The following is an 18548-nucleotide window of genomic DNA, read 5'->3' on the forward strand; positions in this document are numbered from 1 at the left end:
AGGGGAGGAAATCCAATCACTCACCAAGTAACAGCTGATTCTTCCTTTGTATTGCCTCTGGCATCTGTCCCTTTCCACTCCTACTGCCCTCGCCTTTATCCAGCCCCTCTCTCATCACACCATCTCCACTTAATTTCTCTTAAGTGGGTCTTCTAAAGGAGTCTTTGTCTCCAGTTCTCCCCGCCTCCCATCACCGCCTCCAGAATATAGTTGTTACGTGCCAGCCTCCGGTCTAAAACCTTCAATGGCTCCCCAGTCTCTCTTTGTCATCACTCATAGGAGAGATGTTCCCCAATTTGGTCCCACCTACTCTTCCCATGAGCCGTTTCCCTTTCCCTGCATTTCTGGCAGGTTTGCTCCCGGTTCTTTCACAAACCAGGCCCATTCTCGCGCCTGAATCTGGCTTCCTCCAGGTTTCTTGGCCCTGGACATGAGATGCGGCCCCAGATGTCCCTTTACTCCTCGGGCCTGCGGGAGGCGCTGCAGGACAGGAGCTTTCCCGAGGCTTGGGGCGGAGTGGAGAGATGGAGGAGCAGGAGAAGCAGATTCCCAGGATGCCCAGCGTGTATCCCTGGCAACGGATAGCTGTGGCCGGAGGCGGTGCAAGGGAAGGGTCTGCGGCTGCGCCGAGAGTAGATTCTCTGGGGAGGTGGGGGTGGATGGGGTCGGGCACCAACTCGTTTCCCTGACTCTGTCCGCAGCACCGCCGCCACCCGCAGGGACGTAGTGCTGACCAAGGAGGGGCAGGAGACCCCGCTGACACTGACTGAGGAGCGTAGCTGGGGGGAGGGAGGAGGAGGAGCGGGAGAAGCGGCTGCTTCCCGGGACCTGGGAAGGAGACGGAGGGCAATGGCCGAGGAGGCTCCTGCTCGGGTGAGAGACCCCCTCACCTTCCCTGCGCACGCGGAGGGAGGGGGGCCCGGGCCCCGTGGGGGTTACCCGAGTCTTACCCGAGTCTCCCGTGACCGTGACCCGACTAGACTGTGGGGATGGGTTGGGGGTTTGATTTAGCAATGGACACTGGGAGAAAGGGACAGTTTAGGTGCCTTTTTACGTTCTGCTTATTCACAGCCAAGTCACCTTTTCTTCGTACCATCTAAAGAGAAATTTGGAGCTCATTTGAATTTCAGGCCGCCCATTTTACAGATGAGGAAAAGCCCAGTGACTGGCTTTTAGGTCACGGAATCATTAAATTATTTTAACGGGGAAGCCAGTAGTGCCATGGTATTGACTTCCAAGGCAGGATTTTTCCACTAGGATGGTCTCCTTTGAAGCCAATTCGGGTGTCAGGGTCGAGTTCCATTTCAGGGAAACAGTATTTGATGTTTTCAGAAAAAGAGAGTTCTCTCTAGGCCTCCTGCCAGCTTCTGCATCCATTTTCTTACTGCACTGCCTGTCTGGAGGAACCTGTCCGAATTTGGGGGAATCTTATTTTTCTGAGGACAGGGGATACCTTCAGTAAAATCCTCCTGGTGTTTTCATTAGGGCTTGGAGAAGACCCTGTTTTCTCAGAAGTATCTCTGGGCAAATAACTCTTAATTTATCTGTCAGCCTGTCAGATACTTAATCACAACTATCAGGTCCTTGTGAGTTTTTCCAGGGTAAACATTGCTGTTTCCAGCAAGCTGTCCTCATAAGATATGAATTCTTCTGGATGCTCTGCAGTTTGTCAGTGATTTTCCAAAGCTGTGGTGCCCAGATCCTCGACACATATTTATTTTAACAGAAATTCTGGTTTTAAAAGGCAAAAAGAAGTATAGGGACTTACAGGTTTAAGTCCTCAAACTAGTTTTCATGATCCCAGATATATCTGTTAGCTAGAGCTTGTCTTGAGCACTAAAATATACATTGTATGCAGCTCAGATTTCTTGTTTAGCATTCTTGCCAGTTTTATATTATTTAGACTGTGTGATAAATTCTGTTTCTGGTCAGTTAGACCTGCTGAGATTCCCCTTTCTCACCTTCTAACAGGTGTTTTTGCTTTGTTTCTACGGCAATTATATTTGTCTCCACAGTACACACTTGTCTCGGTTCTTATGAGAATTCTTTGAAAGGAATACTAATGAAATGGAGATTAGGGTGTCTCAGAACTATGCCTGCAGTTCAGAGGGAAATTAGACTAGTCCAGGGATGGGGAACCTGTGGCCTGGAGGCCATATGTGACCTTCTAAGTCCTTGGATGCAGCCTTTTGACTGGACTGAGTCAAAGTTTTATAGGACAAATCCTTTTATTAAGGGGATTTATTCTTCGAAATTTGGATTCAAAGGACTGCACTTGAGGACCTAAAGGGCCACATGTGGCTTCCAGGCTACAGGTTTCCAATCTTGGCCTCATCTTTGGTCAGTTTTCATCAGCTTCCATTTCCACTTCTAATCTTATTAACAAGAAGCCAGTTCTCTAAGCTGTCTCCTTTTACCTATGGAGACAAATAAGAATCTTGACTCAGGATTCTTCCTTTCCCATGAAACAACAGGGGTAAGATTGCATCTTGGACCCAGAACAAAGGTTTCATGACAGCTACAGGAACAGATAGTAGGGGAAGTACTCCCAACATTGTAGGTTCAGAGCATCTAATATGATGGAGGATTAAGACAAGGCTTCATAATCTTGGTTGCCCTTCTGGACCATCTGCAAATTTATTAATGTTCTTTTTAAAGTCGTACCAGACATATACTCCAAATACTCCAAATAGAATCTGATAAAAATACTCCAAATAGAATCTGATAAAGGCAGAATACAATGATACTGTCACCTTATTCTTGAAAATAGTGCCTCTTTTATTGCAGCCCAACATTGAATTAACTTTTTGGTTGTCACATCACATTTATATTGAGCTTTTAATGCACTAAAACATCACAGGTTTTATTTAGACAGATTGATGTGCAATCATTCCTCATATTTGATAAGGATAATGGAAGTATAAGAAAGACTTTACATTTAAATTTTATCTTTTTAGATTCAACCCAATAGTTCTGGATTTCATCAATGCATTTGATAAAATCTCTTATGAGAGATGAAGAGATGTGGACTTTTTGCTTGTACAGTTAGAATTTAGAACTGCTCAGTTTAACTGATTCCAGAAACTCAGTCTGGGAAGACATTGCCTATGGGTTACCTTTGTCCTAGTTTATTCTGTGTTTTAAAAAAGTAATTATTTGCCTAAAGACATTGATGGCATGTTTATTAAATTGAGTAATGACATAAAGCTGAGAATCTGTCTGATACTTAGTGGGACAGAATTGGAATCTAGGCAGCTAGTAGAATAGAGTGCTGGATTTAAAGTTAGGAAGACCTGAGTTCAAATTTTGCTTCAGACATTTATTAGATTGCGACCTGGGCAAGTAACTTAATTGCTGTCTATCTCAGTTTCTTCTTCTTTAAAATGGGAATGATGATAGAACATACTTGCCAGTGTTGTGAGAATCAAATAATAAATATTTTTAAAGCACTTTACTAACCTTAAGTCCCTACATAAGTGCTAGCTATTGTTATTAGAAATATTTCAACAGACTGGAAAGGTGGGCTGCCTCTGGTCCAGAGAAATTTAGTAGGAATAAAGTCTTCTACTTGGAAGGGATTCAACTTTACAAGTACAGGATGAAGGGAGATATAGTTAGGAAACATTTCATATGGAAAAGATCAAAGGGTCCATATTATTATATCTTAGTCAAGTATGCTGTGATCTTATGCTTGGTTGAAAGAGGGTAGTGTCTGGAGTTAAAAGTCCTATATTCTGCCCTGGTCAGATGACACCTGGCTATGATGTTCAATTTTTAAGGGACATTGACAAGCTGAAACAATGTAGAGAAAGGCAACCAGTAGAAGCAGAAACTTGAAACCATGCATATATGAAAATTCATTGAAGAAATGCTATCTGTTTAGTCTGGTAAAAAGAATCTTTAAAAGTGGCATGATAGTTTTCTTTAACTGGGTTAAGAGAACAGATAAAGGACCAATGGATGAAAGTAATAGATAAATTTCATTTCAGCATAAGGAACAATTAGAATTGTCCAAAAATGGATTGATTTGCTTCAGATACTGAGTTTCTTTTCATTTGATGTCTTCAAATAGAGGTTGGAATTTCTTGATGAAGTTGTAGAGATAAGTTATGATTTGGACTGAAGTTGACCTAGTAAACTTTTAAGGACTCTTTCAACCTGAAGATTTTATGATTATTTCTCAAGGGTAAGCATTACAGGACTTAACAAGTGGCTGAATGAATGGTACAGTTTACCATGTAGCTCTTTGTGCAATTGGGAGGCAGTAATAAACTCAAGCTATCTTGGAAGTTGCTGCTTCTCAGGCATTATGAGTGAGCAAGAACTTGGGAATGTACTGTGGGTTACTTGGGGAAGGGAATAGGAAGAAAGGTGAAAAGGGGGGGTGTTGAAAATGGAACACAAAGACAGTCATGTTAGCTTATTAATTGATAATAGATTTTTTTTGTCCTCATCAACTAAGGAGGAGCTTGAAAGTGTCTCTATGAAGGCTCCCACCCCTGGGCTTTGGGGAGATTAATTAGGGATTATAGATTCTTCATTGCTTCCATTTTCCCAATTTAAAGACAAATCTGAAGGCTGTTTATCCTCTATTTTCCAATATCCATATCTTATAGATGAGGAAACTTAGAAGTATCTTTCTTGACATCATGCAGTTTCTCTAAACTGAACTAGTTTGATAATCAGATGACAGATATATTTAGTCAGACCATTCTCAGAACTTCCAGATATAAAACCTTGACCAAGTGGCATAACTTTCAAGAATCCAGAGTCCCTTTCCTAATAAAATGAACTATTGGGATATGACTGAATTGGAAATTACTATAGAATAATTTGCCAATTTAATAACCCTCTTCTATTTCTTCCTAGCTAGTATTATTCCTGATATTATTTTCTTGGTCAATTAAAACATTTTGAATTCACTTTTCATGTGATTAACACAATTTAATACTGATTATCGGTATCTTTATAGGTAGGGCATTCATCTGTGTATATATATATATATATATATATATGTATATACTGATAATACTAGTAAGAGCTCTGTGGCACTTAAAGGTTACTTACAACAACTTCCTAAGATAGGTAGTATGAACATTACTGCCCCTAAACTGTGGGCAGATCAAAAGAAAGATACAAGCAGGCTGCAGCTCATGACCAATTCCTACTTTCATATAAAAAAATGGTATAAGAGATATCCAGGAACTATGATTGGAAAAGAAGGCAAGCCATTCATGTAGCAAGAGCAGTGTAATAGAGGGATATCCCAACTTCTGTCTTGGTACTTAGGGAATGTTGAAAGACCTGAGGAAGGTCTCTAATATGATGTTTGGTAAATCCTCTCTGTAGGATTGTTTTTTATCAATTCTAGATATTCTATTCATATATGGACATATCTCCATTGTACAGTAGGTGAGGAATATGAGGTTAGTGAATATTGGAGCCTGAACTTAAGCCCATTTCTTGTGATTACCAGTTTAGTGTCAATCAGATTCACACATAGGCGAATCTCTTAGATATACATGTCTGAAATATCCAGCTTAAGGTAAAATCAAACCTTTTATGTTAAAAGTTATATTTAGGGGGTGGCCAGGTAGAACAGCAAGTAAGAGCACCGGTCCCAGTGTCGAGATGACCTGGGGATCAAATCTGGGCTCAGATTTTTAGCACCATACCCAGAAATAACTGGCCGCGTAACCTTGAGCAAGTTACTTAACCCCAGTTGCTTAAAAAAAAAAACCACTTATATTTAGGCACTTAGCACAAAGACCTTTTGATGGCTCTTGTGAAGCAATTTTATCTGATAATTCTCCCAAGGCCAGTGTATAAAATAGATAACAAATCAAAGCCTCAGAACTTCAGGGCACAGTTGAGAGGTTAATTTGACTTGTTTGAAGTATTTAACAAGAGTATTTTGGTTATAGCTGGGCAGTGAGTCCTAGATATTTAGGAAATATATTCCTGTATGTTTTGTTGAAATGCTGCAATAAAACCCCCTCAAAATGCTGAAAATTTCACCATGATTTTGTAGCCCTCTGTCTGAAAAGAATGGCTTTGATAGTTTTTTTTAAAAGGTAACTAGTTCTACAAGAAGATTTTGGGGGTAGCACTGAAGTATTAAGTGTATCTACAATGTTTGTGATTCTAGACATTCTTGACTTTTGATGATGTGGCTGTGTATTTCTCTGAGAAGGAGTGGAGAAACCTGGAAGAGTGGCAGAAGGGAATCTACAAGTATGTGATGAGGACAAATTATGAGACCTTAATATCCTTGGGTAAGATGAGTTAATTGGAAACTTGTTGGGTATTTCTCCTCAAAGTACATTCTGGATTCACATAACATTCAATAAACATCTGTGTGGTACCTGTATGCTAGATGGTATGGGTGCTACAAAGACAAAAAAGACAAAAGTCTCTGCTTTCAAGAAACTAACAATCTAACTAGTGAAAGCAGTCAACAGGATCAATCAATCAATATATATTGAGTTTTTTAATAAATTATTTAGGGGAAAAAAGACTATAGAAGTGGAAATTTCCTAAAAGAGGGTGAGGTAAGGTTTGATGTATGTTGTTGTTTGTCCTTTGTTCTCAGAGAGGACCATGACATCAGGGAAGTGATGCCATGACTTGAAAGTGAATTGGATTTAAGTGAGGAAGGGCTGTGCAAAGTCACCAGCCTCACTTTGTCCCTTGGAGCTATTTGGGTCCAGTGGCCAGATATAGATCAGGGTGCCTGGAGACAGCCCTGGATACTTGGCCTAAACAAAGTAGGAAAGCATTAGTGGATTTTGCCTAAAGGTGTTAATTGGTGACCTTGGTAAAAATAAGTTGAATTCAATGAATATGCAAAAAAAGGTTATCAGTTAAAATGAAAGAATGTAGAGCTGTTCATGAGATTCATTATGTACAAAACAGGGCACAGCCAGTACTTCCGTCTTTGGTTTGCATTTTACCACTTAACTCCATAGAACAATCAAAGAGCTGCTCCTTAAATCTCATCTGAAAGATACAGCCATTTGAAGTAGATGATAATGTTAACTATCTGTAGATATACAGCATGATTCATTTTAGCTAGAATTAACTACGTTCTCATCTCTTTGAGCAGTAATTCATAGCCCTGATTGTGTCCATGTTCAGCTGTTACAGGGCTATCCATTTTCTGGATATATCTGTTCTTCCCATATTTTGTCCCTCTATTCAATCAAGGAAAATAAAATAACTGTGAGTATATTTGCACAGTGAATATATAGAGAATCAAAATTGCCTCTTTTTGGCCTCTCTGTAGACCATGCTGTTCCGAAACCAGACTTAATATCCTGGATTGAACAGGGTAAAGAACCATTCATCAGAGATCTGGTAGATTTGAAGAGAAGAGAAACAGTGGTCAGTTGTGGTGACAATGGGGAATGTAACCTGGAAAGCATTGAAGAGTGGAAGTGTTTTGGTGAGTGTGAGGAGACTAACACCATGACATCTTCAGTCCTTTTAGCTAAATACCCTAAATAGTTCTGTTTCCCTGGACTAGACTGAAGCTAATATGTAGAGAGCACTAAACTTAAGAGATAACTGACCAGTAGAAATTAGAAGACTTAATCCCATTTGACCTTTCTGTGGCCTCTGACATTGTTAACCAACACATCCTACTAGAGCTCTTTGGTCTTGGTTTCAGAGGTGTTATATTCTCCTGATTCACTTCTCTAACTTCTGTGTCTCCTTCATTGGGTTCTCCTAATGTGGATGTTCCCACCTAATGACCTTGGACAAGTCATTTAACCTGTCTGTGCCTCAGTTTCCTTGCTTATAAAATGAGGGGATTTGATTAGATAGCCCCTAAGTTACCTTTCAACACTATGCTATGATCCTAAGAACTCTAAAAAGGACCTGAGAGTTATACATCTATTTAGCTGAAATTTCATTTTAATAATAAGGAATATATATGATATATCTTCTATGAGTATATTCACTCACTTGCTGGACAATTGTATATTTAGAGTGCTAGCAGCTAAATTATATTTTTTAAAGCCCCAAACTGGGACTCATATCATCTTCATTTTTCTAAAAAGAAACAAATGGTTCCACTTTGGCCTCAGCTAGAAAGTCCTTTCAGAGGTTTAAATAGTAAATATGAAGATACCCCCTCCCAAGGGTCTCAGAGAAACTTTGCTTTCTCTATCCTACTGGAAACTATAATTCCCATTAAAATGACCTGAGGTCAAGAACTCAAGCATCTAGATATAGGAAAAATAAAAACTTAATGGGAAGGAGCAACCTAAAACCCTAATAACTTAAAGTGAGTTTTTCTAAATAGAAGTCTCAATTTTATTTTTGGCTGCAGTTTCCCAGCAGTTTAATAAGCCTTGGTCACTTGGATTCACTATCTGAATCAGAGTGAGGAGGAGTTGTGGAAGAGGAGGATAGTGACAACTAGCATTTTTATGGGGGCCGGTAGGTGAGCACTGGGCCTAGAGTCAGGAAGACTTGAGTTCAAATTTGGCTAAGACACTCACTAACTGTGTAACCCTGGGCAAGACACTTAACCCCTGTTTGCCTTAATCCACTGGAGAAGAATATGGCAAACCACTCCAGTATTTTTAGCAAGAAAACTCCATATAGGTTAAACATTTTATAAATATTATTTCAACTTTGGGAGGTAAGTGCTATTATTATAGTTTTACAGATGAGGAAACTTAGGCAAATAGGTAAAAAATATCAAGGGAATTAATTTTAAAATATGCAAAGAAAAGTGACCTAGCTGTACCAGATCTCAGACTATATTATAAAGTAGTAAACATCAAAACTATCTGGTACATTGAGTGGAATAGATCAGTGGAATAGATTAGACACACAAGACACAGAAAAGTAAATGATCATAGTAACCTAGTGTTTGATAAACCCAAAGACCCCAACTTCTGAGATAAGAACTACTATTTGATAAAAACTGCTAGAAAAACTGGAAAATAATATGTAAGAAACTAGATATAAATAATATCTTATACCATATACCAGGATAAGGTCAAAATGGGTACATGATTTAGACATAATGGGTGATACCATAATCAAATTAGGAGAGCAAGGAATAATTTACCTGTCAGATTTATGGAGAAGGGAAGAATTTGTGATCAAACAAGGGATAGAGAGCTTTACAAAATGTAAAATGAATAATTTTGGTTGTATTAAATTAAAAATATTTTGCACAGACAAAACCGATTTAACCAAGATTAGAAGGAAAGCAGAAAGCTGGGAACAAACTTTATAGCAAGTGTCCCTGATAAAGACCTCGTTTTTCAAATATACAGAGATCTGAGTCAAATTTACAAGAATTTAAGTCTTTCCCCAGTTGATAAGTTGTCAAAAGATATGAACAGACAGTCTTCAAATGAAGAAACCAAAGCTATCTATAGTCATTTGAAGAAATGCTCTTCTGATTAGAGAAATGCAGATTAAAATTATTCTGAAGTACCACCTCATGCCAATCAGATTGACTAATATGACAGAAAAGGAAAATGATAAATGTGGGAGAGGATGTGGGAAAATTGAGACACTACATTAGTTGTTGGTAGAGTTGTGAACTGATCTAACAATTCTGGAGAACAATTTAGAACTTTGCCCAAATGGCCATAAAATTGTGCATACCCTTTAACCTAGTAATACCACTACTAGGTCTATATCCTAAAGAGATCATAAAAAAGGGAAAAGGACCTACACATACAAAGATATTTATAGCATCTCTTTTTGTGATGGCAAAGAATTGGAAATTGAGGGGATGCCCATCAATTGGGAAATGGCTGAACAAGTTATGGTATATGACTGTAATGGAATACTGTTGTACTATAAGAAATGAGGAGCAGGCAGATTTCAGAAAGACCTGGAAAGGCATACATGAACTGATGCAAAGTGAAATGAGCAGAACCAGGAGAAAATTGTACACAGTATCAGCAACATTGACAGTGATCAACTATCAATGTCTTAGCTCTTCTCAGCAATACAGTGATCTAAGACAATTCCAAAGGACTCCTGGTAAAAAATGCTATCCACACTCAGAGAAAGACCTGATGCAGTTGGAATTCAGATTGAATTATATTATTTTCAATTTATTTTTTGTGATTCTTTTCTTTTGGCTTTCTTCTTTCACAATATGACTATTATGGAAATATGTTTTACAAGATTGCATATATGTAACCTATGTATTTAAACTATAATTGTTAAGTTCTTAGGGAGGAGGTGGAGAGGAAGGAAAGGAGATAATTTGGAACTCAAAATTTTTAAAAATTGAATGTTAAAGATTATGTTTACATGTAATTGGAAAAAATGCTATTTAAAATCCTTTTACAAAAAGGAAAGAAAGAAATTAACAACCAAATAAGACATTCTAAAACCAGAAAGGTTTCAAGGGACACAGTGTATTTTTTTTTTTTTTAGGAAAATAGGTCAAGTATATGCAGAATATACAATAGCAAAGTAGCAAGAAATTTGAAGAACTAATTAGGAAGATTAGAAGAATAATTAGGAGATTATATGCAATCATTTATACTTGAAGTCATAATGAAGACTAATTGACTGGAAAAAATCACTTGGAGTCACAAAGAACAAACCTATCCTTATTATACATATGCCCAAGTAGAATATAAGCTATGTGAGGGCAGTGACTTTCATTGTTTGCTTTATGTATCTAGCAACCAGCATAGTATCTTACATATAGTAGGCACTTAATAAATGTTTACGTTGAATTGAATTGCAAATTGTGACTAAGATAGCTTAAATTTGAGCTCCTGTATGATTCCTTTTTTTTTCTTCAGTTTTTTAAAATAAATGAGCATTTGTTTTCTTCCTTCTCTCTTACCTCTTGTGAAGTAAAAAATAAAAGTCCTTGTAACAGATATGCATAGTCAAGCAAAATAGATTTCCGCAGTGGCCAAGTCCAAAAATGTATGTCTCATTTTGTACATACTGTTCCCTTTCTCAGAAGTGAACCTACCTTTCCTGAAGGCTGATGATTTCCCTTGGATTAAGCAGGGTGTCAAACCATTTATTTTGAATCAGCCATACTTAGAAGAGAGAGCAGACCCAACATGCCCTATTCCAGGTGAGTGAATAAATTGCCTTTTCAAGATCTAGGAGAATAAGTGTCAGTAAGCTACCCTCCTCTTAAGTTCTCTCTTCTTGCTTTAAAAAAATTATTTTAAAATAGTTTGTCATACACTGAACTTTAACCTACAAAACCAATCATATCTACATTTGCAACCACCTACATATAAAACTGAATTTCTGCATACACATTCATAGGTTATGAATAAAAAAAAACATCATCAGTTATGATCTGTATCCCTGTACATTCTCTGTCCATTTTTTTGTTCAGTAATTTTCAGTTGTGTCCAATTCTTTGTGATCCCATTTGGTGTTTTCTTGGCAAAGATACAGGAATGGTTTGCCATTTCCTTCTACAGCTCAGGAAACTGAGGCAAACAGGGTGAAGTGATTTGTCCAGGGTCATACAACATGTAACTGTCTGAGGCCATATTTGAACTCATCCAGGCCCAACACTCTTAACTACCCAGCCACCTAACTGCCTCTCTGTCCATTAGTCTCTGTATTTATACATCTACTTTTCCATTATATAACTGTAGTCAATATATATACTGTTATTTTTTTTGGGGGGGAGACTTTTTCCATGAATCTTAACAACCATAACCTCACCTCTTACACTTCTATTGGATGGATGACCTAGTCTCCTACTTCACTCAGAAAATTGAAAACATTAGACATGAACTGCCTTAGTTTTTTTTTTTTAAAGCAATCGGGGTTAAGTAACTTGCTCAAGGTTACATGGCCAGTTATTTCTGGGTGTGGTACTAAGTATCTGAGCCCGGATTTGATCCCCAGGTCATCCCGACACTGGAGCCGGTGCTCTTACCACTGAGCCACCTGGCCGCCCCTTGAACTGCCTTAGTTTTATTCCCCTGTCTTCTGACCTTTTCAGTATCATCATCTGTGTTCTATTCATATGACAGATCAAAGATTCAAAGTAACATATGGATACAATACCAAAGTTGTCTCTTTAATAGCAACTTTATTGCCCATATGGCCTGTAATAGCTTGGGGGATCAGATGAGTCACACTCTGAAAATGACCTGGCCTAACCTGTTGTGGGCACACAGTGCCTTCTATTCCCAGTAACTCTTCCCTTCCCAGAAATCCTACCACCTCCTGTCTCTCTTTATGTCACCCATTCTCCACCCTCAGCAATCCAGGGCAACTCAATACTTGTTTATTGTTTTTCATCTTGTGCTTGACCCTAGTCCATAAGTTAATTTTTGTCCAGGAACAGAAATTGTCACAGAAAATGAATGAGTCTGGTAGGCAAGTACAGTATACCCAAATCCTTTAAGGACATGGTTTTAGTAATCCTGATAAAATTATCTGACTTTTATTCCAATGTCATTTGACTTGAGTAGAGCTCCACAATCTGGTATAGTGGAAAGACCACTGGATTTGGAGTCAGAGAATCTAGGTTTGCATCCTGGCTCTGCCACTTATTAGCCAGATATCCTCAAGCAAGTCAGTTTACCTTTCTGGGCATCAGCTTCCTTCTTTTGTAAAGTGAGGGACTGGGAATTGGAAGGCAAAATTAACTCCTAGATCATGTGCTCTTGAGTTTTTTTATGTCATGGACCCCTTTGGCAGGGTTTTCAAACCTGTAGACCACTTATGAGAATAATGGGGTTTCTTAAATTCATAATTGTAGGAAATGTTAAATTATAGTTGGGGTTAGTGAAAATAAAGCTGTGGGGCAGCTAGGTGGTGCAATGAATTTAGTGCTGGCCCTGGAATCAGTTCAAATGTGGCCTCAGGTGCTTGATACACTTACTGTAAGCTGTGTGTCTTTGGGCAAGTCACTTAACCCCAATTGCCCTCCAAAAAGCAAAAAAAAAAAACCAAAAAGGTTGTAAATTTTTTCCATCCAGTTCATAGACCATCTGAAATCTATCCAGAGACAGAGATCTATCCCCTGGGGCAGTCAATTTCTGAGGTCTCTTCAGCCTCTGAAGTCTTTTATCCTAGGCTTACATTACAAATATCCATTATTTCAGCACTCCAGTCCCCATGCCCCATTTTGTTAACCCAGTGTCCCTTCAGTAATGGTCTAAAGACACCTCTAACTTAATTCTAATTTCACTTAACCTTATCCTAATATTTGCTAAGGCAAATACCTCTTCCTACTCTTTTAAGCCTATTCCCTCCTATTTCCAGAATCTTGTTTGCTTTAGAAATCATGCTTTCTTTCTCCTATATCTTCATCAGTCCCTTACCATTGACTCCTTTCTCTCTACCTGCAGACATGCTTAATGCTCAATTCAAAAGATGCCTTCCTTTGAGCCTTCTAGCTCACTCAGATACTTGCTATGCCTTCTCTCTCCTGCCCTTCATTACTAAATTCCTTGAAAGTGTTGTCTATACCTAGTTCTTCTACTTTCACATTGTACCTTCTCTCATCAGCCTGTTATTATGTGCTTCTGTCCCTACCATTCTACTGAAACTTTTCTATTGAAGGAAGGAGGGAAACAATCATTTAAGTGCTTGCTCTGTGCCAGGCAACTCTGTGTATGTGTGTGTGTGTGTGTGCTACATGCCTTACAATTAGCATCTCATTTGATCCTCACAACAACCTTTCAAGGTAAGTGCTATTATTATCTTTATTTTATAGTTGAGGAAACTGAGGCAGACAGAGGTTAAATGACTTGCCCAGGGGTCACACAGCTAATAAGTGGCCAAGGCTGAATTTGAACTCAAGTCTCCCTGATTCCTAGACCACTTCTGTACCTGGCTGCCTTCTGAAGGTCACCAATAATCATCAAAAACTAACATCTTTTATGCCCATCCTCTTTGATCTTTCTGTAGCTTTTAACATTAATAGACTATCTCCTACTGTATCTCTTCACTCTTGATTTCAGAGATGCCACTGTCTTTGGTCCTCTTATCTCTCATCAGTCTTTTTTTTCTCATAGCTTTAGTTTATGTATTTGGGCCTATTCTAGTTTCTCCTGCTCTTCTGGTCTACTTTTTCTGTTACTTGTCTCCTACAAGATAGCTTTATTAGAACAACTTTCCAAAAGATGAAAACAGTGTATAATAGAGATTTGTAGTTTTGTATCTACTTCTGTCTTTCTGTATTTCGTTATGTATGCTCATATTTGATATTTGCTAAATACAGAAAAAAAGGTTGCTATCTGTTGTTTTAAAGTCTTTTCATGCAGTTTAGTTTGGGAACATTACTGATTGTGTCATGCATTTGCTTGAATTCCCTAACAAAGCTCCTTAGTTAAATACGCCTGTGATGACACCTTCACATTGGGCAGCATCCATTGAGAATACTGTTCCTCTTTGACTGAACTGGAGGACCTGGTAAACTTGGGCTTTATATTAATGAAGCCAGGGAGCCACAACTTTATTGCTGCTTATCAAATCCATCTTGAATCTTATTTGTTCCATCTAAATTAAGTCTCCATATTCTGACTATTTTTAATTATTTTAATGACAGATAATTAAAAGAAAAAGTTATAACTTCTCTGGGAATGAAGGTGAGATGGATCTAGATTCTTAGGACAACCTTAGTTAGCTGTGTTTCGTGTTAGTAGTGATTTGGATAAATCCTATCATAGGGCAGACAAGAATAATAACAGGGTATTTGTTTATAATTCCAGAAAGCCAAGGAGCTGTGAGTACAAAAGAAGAGGAATTCCATTTGGATGATTATCAAAGCCAAGATGTACTTAAACCTTTACCATGGAAAAAAGGAAATCTTTTCTCCATGTCTGCTCAAAAAACTACCTTGAGATACCTCCACATTCAAAACAAAAACCCTGTTTTTGTAAAAGCTCACAGCATTAAGGGGTCCTTCCAGAGGAAGAGATCCCTGATCCATAAAATCCCAGGCCCCCTGGGCTGTCTGGAAGTCCCTCTACAGAGATGCTTCCATTGCTCTGTGTTTAATAATGGCTTCCGTGGGAAAGGTCACTTGGTACTCCACCAAAGGAGCCATCCCAAGGAGGAGCTCTGCCAGTGTTCAAAGTGTAAGCAGACATCAAGCAGCAAGTCTAACTCCAAGCAAAGCCAGAGGTTCTGCTGCCAGGAGAAGCCCTTACAATGCTGCCTACGTGAGAAGAGTTCCTGTCAGAGATGGAGCCTGATGGCTCACAGGGGAGAGAGGCCCCCTCAGGGCCCCAAGAGAAACAGAAGCTTCTGCTACAAGCTTGACTTAAAGAAGCTTCAGCACCCACTCACCCAGGGGAACCTGTTCTCCTGTGAAGAATGTGGGAAGAGCTGCTTGGGATCTGACTTGCATCCACACCAGGGCCTCCGCGGTGGGCAGAAGCCATTTTCCTGTGGTGAGTGCGGCAAGATCTTCACCTTTCAGTCTATTTTCAGCACCCATATGAGAATTCACAGTGGAGAAAAGCCCTTCCACTGCCAAAAGTGTGACAAGAGCTTCTATAGGAAGACCTCCTTAAAGTTTCACCAAAACTCACATGATGAACAAATGCTATTCTCCTGTGGGGAGTGTGGCAAGTGTTTCACCAGCCAGTCTAGCCTTACTGATCATATCAGTGTCCACACTGGGGAAAAACCCTTCCCATGTCCCAAGTGTGATAGGAAGTACCGCCTAAAGAGAAGTCTGAAGGCACATCTGAGAATGCACAGTGGAGAGAAGCCCTACCCCTGTGGGGAGTGTGGCAAGAGTTTTATCCATCAGTCCAAGCTCACAGAACACATCAGAGTGCACAGTGGGGAGAAGCCCTTTCAGTGTCCTGAGTGTGATAAAAGCTTCAGTCAGAAATCCTCTGTGAAAATCCACCAGCGTCTTCATACAGGGGAAAGACCATTCTGCTGTAGTGAGTGTGGCAAATGCTTCAGCAAACAGAATAACCTCAACCAACACATCACACTTCATACTGGAGAGAAGCCTTTCCAGTGTCCTGAGTGTGACAAATGCTTCCGACTGAAGATAAATCTAAAGGCTCATCTCATCCAACACAGTGGAGAGAAGCCATTTTCCTGTAGTGAATGCAGCAAGAGCTTTACCCGAAAATTTTTGCTCACTAAGCATCTCAGAGTCCACAACAGAGAGAAACCGTTCTCCTGTGGAGAATGTGGCAAAAACTTCACCCATCAGTCTAAGTTAACCAGACACATCAGAGTCCACAGTGAAAAGAAACCCTTCTCCTGCAGTGACTGTGGCAAGACCTATAGCTATCAATCTCAGCTTACTGTACACATCAGAGTCCACAGTGGAGAGAAACCGTTCTTCTGTGGGGAGTGTGGAAAGAACTTCATCCGTCGGTCTCATCTCACCAGTCACATCAGAGTACACAAAGGGGAGAAGCCATTCTCCTGTGGTGAATGTGGCAAGAGTTTCATGGAACAATCAGAGCTCACTAAACACATCGTAAGCCATAGTAGGGAGAAACCCTTCTCTTGCAGTGAATGTGGCAGAATCTACAGTCATCAGTTTCAGCTCACTGAACATAGCAAAGTCCACAACAGGGAAAAATCGTTCCCATGTCTTGAGTGTAAAAAGAGTTTCAGCCATAAACTTGCTTTGAAGGTGCACCAGCAAATACACATCAGGGAGAGGCCATTTTCATGCAGTGAGTGTGGCAGAAGATTTACTTACAAGGGTGCGCTCAACACCCACCTCACAGTTCATGCTAGGGAAATATTCGATAGTCTTAAGCCAGACAAGGTTGCCAGCAGTGACCGCCTTTTGGACCATTATTGGAGTTAATGTAAAATGGGTTGCACAAAAGGTATGGTAGAACTGGATCTGCTAGAAAGTCAGAAGCACACAAAGACCAGACCAATGTGTGGATTGGAGGGTTCTACCATCTGGTAGACCAGGAGTTTGAAGAACAGTGAAGGGTCTTCCTTCTCTAAGCTTCACTTTGCAATGCTGCAGCTTTGTCCTATATTGAAAGGGGCATCTGGCCTCATGTTTTTTTTCTTACCTTACTAAGGCCCATCCAAAGTACTGAGGGAACTCCCTTTTCCTATCCAACATGCACATATCTCCTTACGTAGAAAACCCTGAAATCAAAGCCTGAGTAATATGTGTGAATGAAAACTCCTGTCATACTTCACCCCATCTGGATTTCACCCTCTCAGGACTATTGATTAAACTGAAAGGATTCCCTCACCTCCCTGCCATATAATAATTCCAGAGGTGAGTAGATTCCTAAGGGATGTTTTGATCTGTAAAAAATAAGTTTGATAACATCCTTTTCATTGTTAAGATTCCTGCACTGTGGTCCAGTTTAGTTTCTGGCTATTAATTTATATAATCTATTTTCCCTTATAATTGATCAAATTTCCCATATAGAGATTGTATAAGATCATTTTTAAGAGAGTTAATAGTTTTGTCCCTATATCACCTTAAGTGAGCCATGTACCCTTTGGGCCTCAGTTTTCCCAAGTCCAACATGGAATTGAGTTTGATATTCTTTAAGGCTTCTTCTCCCTAAAATTCCATAAAATCATTTCATCTGCCATCAGAAGAAATTCTTACTTCTCTTTGTTTCTCCCATAACTTGGTTCAACAAGGAAATGAGATTCTATGGTCATTACCTCTTAGAAAAATAAAGCCCCCAAATCCAGTTTTTTTTTCCTCTTATACTATATTGTTATTCATTTTGACTCTATTCTCTTTCTGCTCCCAGAGATCACAAAAAATCTTTTTTTAAATTTCTGGTCTCTTAGCTAGAAATGATAGTAAATGCATTCTTTGGGGGCATTATCATTCCTTCTTTGTATTCAGATTTCGTTTTTTGTATTTTTCCTTCTCCCTTACAGCCCAATATGTATATTATTTCAAATCTCTTCCCTCTTTTTCTACAATCCTATTTTAGGACCTTATCACCTCAACTATTGTAACAGCCTAGGAACTAGTCTTTCTACTTTTACTCTCTAGTCCATCCTTTTTATCACTCCCCATATAATCTTCCTGGTGGGGATCTGTGGGCAGGGTTTTGGATGGAGCTGTGCCTTTTAAACTCATTTGAAGTTTTGACTGAAGCCCAGTTATTGTGGTAGAAATCTAGCTGGAGAAAGAAGGAAGCTGAAATATGGTTTTCAAAAACCATAGGATAGGAATTACCACAAGAGAATGCTGCTCAAGATTCAGACAAGAGAAAATCAGTAATGTGGAGCTAGATTTGTGTGAGCAGAATTTAAAGAATCCTTCTGTAAGAAAAAAACAAAACAAATCAAACAAACAAAAACAAACTCACAGCTGTGCAGGCTGTCCCAATGCACTGCTCTCATCATTTGTCTTCTTAAATGCCTTTAGTTGTTTTCCTTTGACTATAAGGTGCAAACTTCCTTTCTGGTGTTCAGCATTCTTCATAATCTGGTTGTACCAGAGGACCAGAGCTTTGTGTCCTCCTAGAACATCAGAATGGCCATCTTTGTAGTCTGACGTCAAGCTAATCTCCTTTACACAGCCTGCATTCCTGCCATCCTGGAAGAGGCCCTGCCCCTTGTTTTCATTTTGTTTTGCT

At 39.3% G+C, this 18548-nt stretch overlaps 1 protein-coding gene across 2 annotated transcripts; it reads left to right on the plus strand.

Moving 5' to 3' along the window:
* Positions 1 to 618: 618 nt before the first annotated feature.
* LOC138156622 (zinc finger protein 425-like) lies at positions 619 to 18527 on the plus strand. 2 transcript variants are annotated; one of them, XM_069082040.1, is made up of 5 exons: positions 620 to 873; positions 6149 to 6275; positions 7286 to 7444; positions 10964 to 11083; positions 14700 to 18527. In XM_069082040.1, exons 1-5 carry the CDS (start codon positions 850 to 852, stop codon positions 16778 to 16780), a joined length of 2511 nt encoding a protein of 836 aa, XP_068938141.1. In that variant the 5' UTR covers positions 620 to 849; the 3' UTR covers positions 16781 to 18527. The 2 variants fall into 2 exon arrangements, with proteins under 2 accessions (XP_068938150.1, XP_068938141.1); XM_069082049.1 differs by lacking the exon at positions 7286 to 7444 and having other exon boundaries at positions 619 to 873.
* Positions 18528 to 18548: the final 21 nt, after the last annotated feature.

The sequence above is a fragment of the Petaurus breviceps genome, unplaced genomic scaffold (genome assembly GCF_028583685.1).
Source record: "Petaurus breviceps papuanus isolate PSGF00001 unplaced genomic scaffold, PetGlider_PUasm1.0 110, whole genome shotgun sequence".
In the NCBI taxonomy this organism is placed as follows: Eukaryota; Metazoa; Chordata; class Mammalia; order Diprotodontia; family Petauridae; genus Petaurus; species Petaurus breviceps.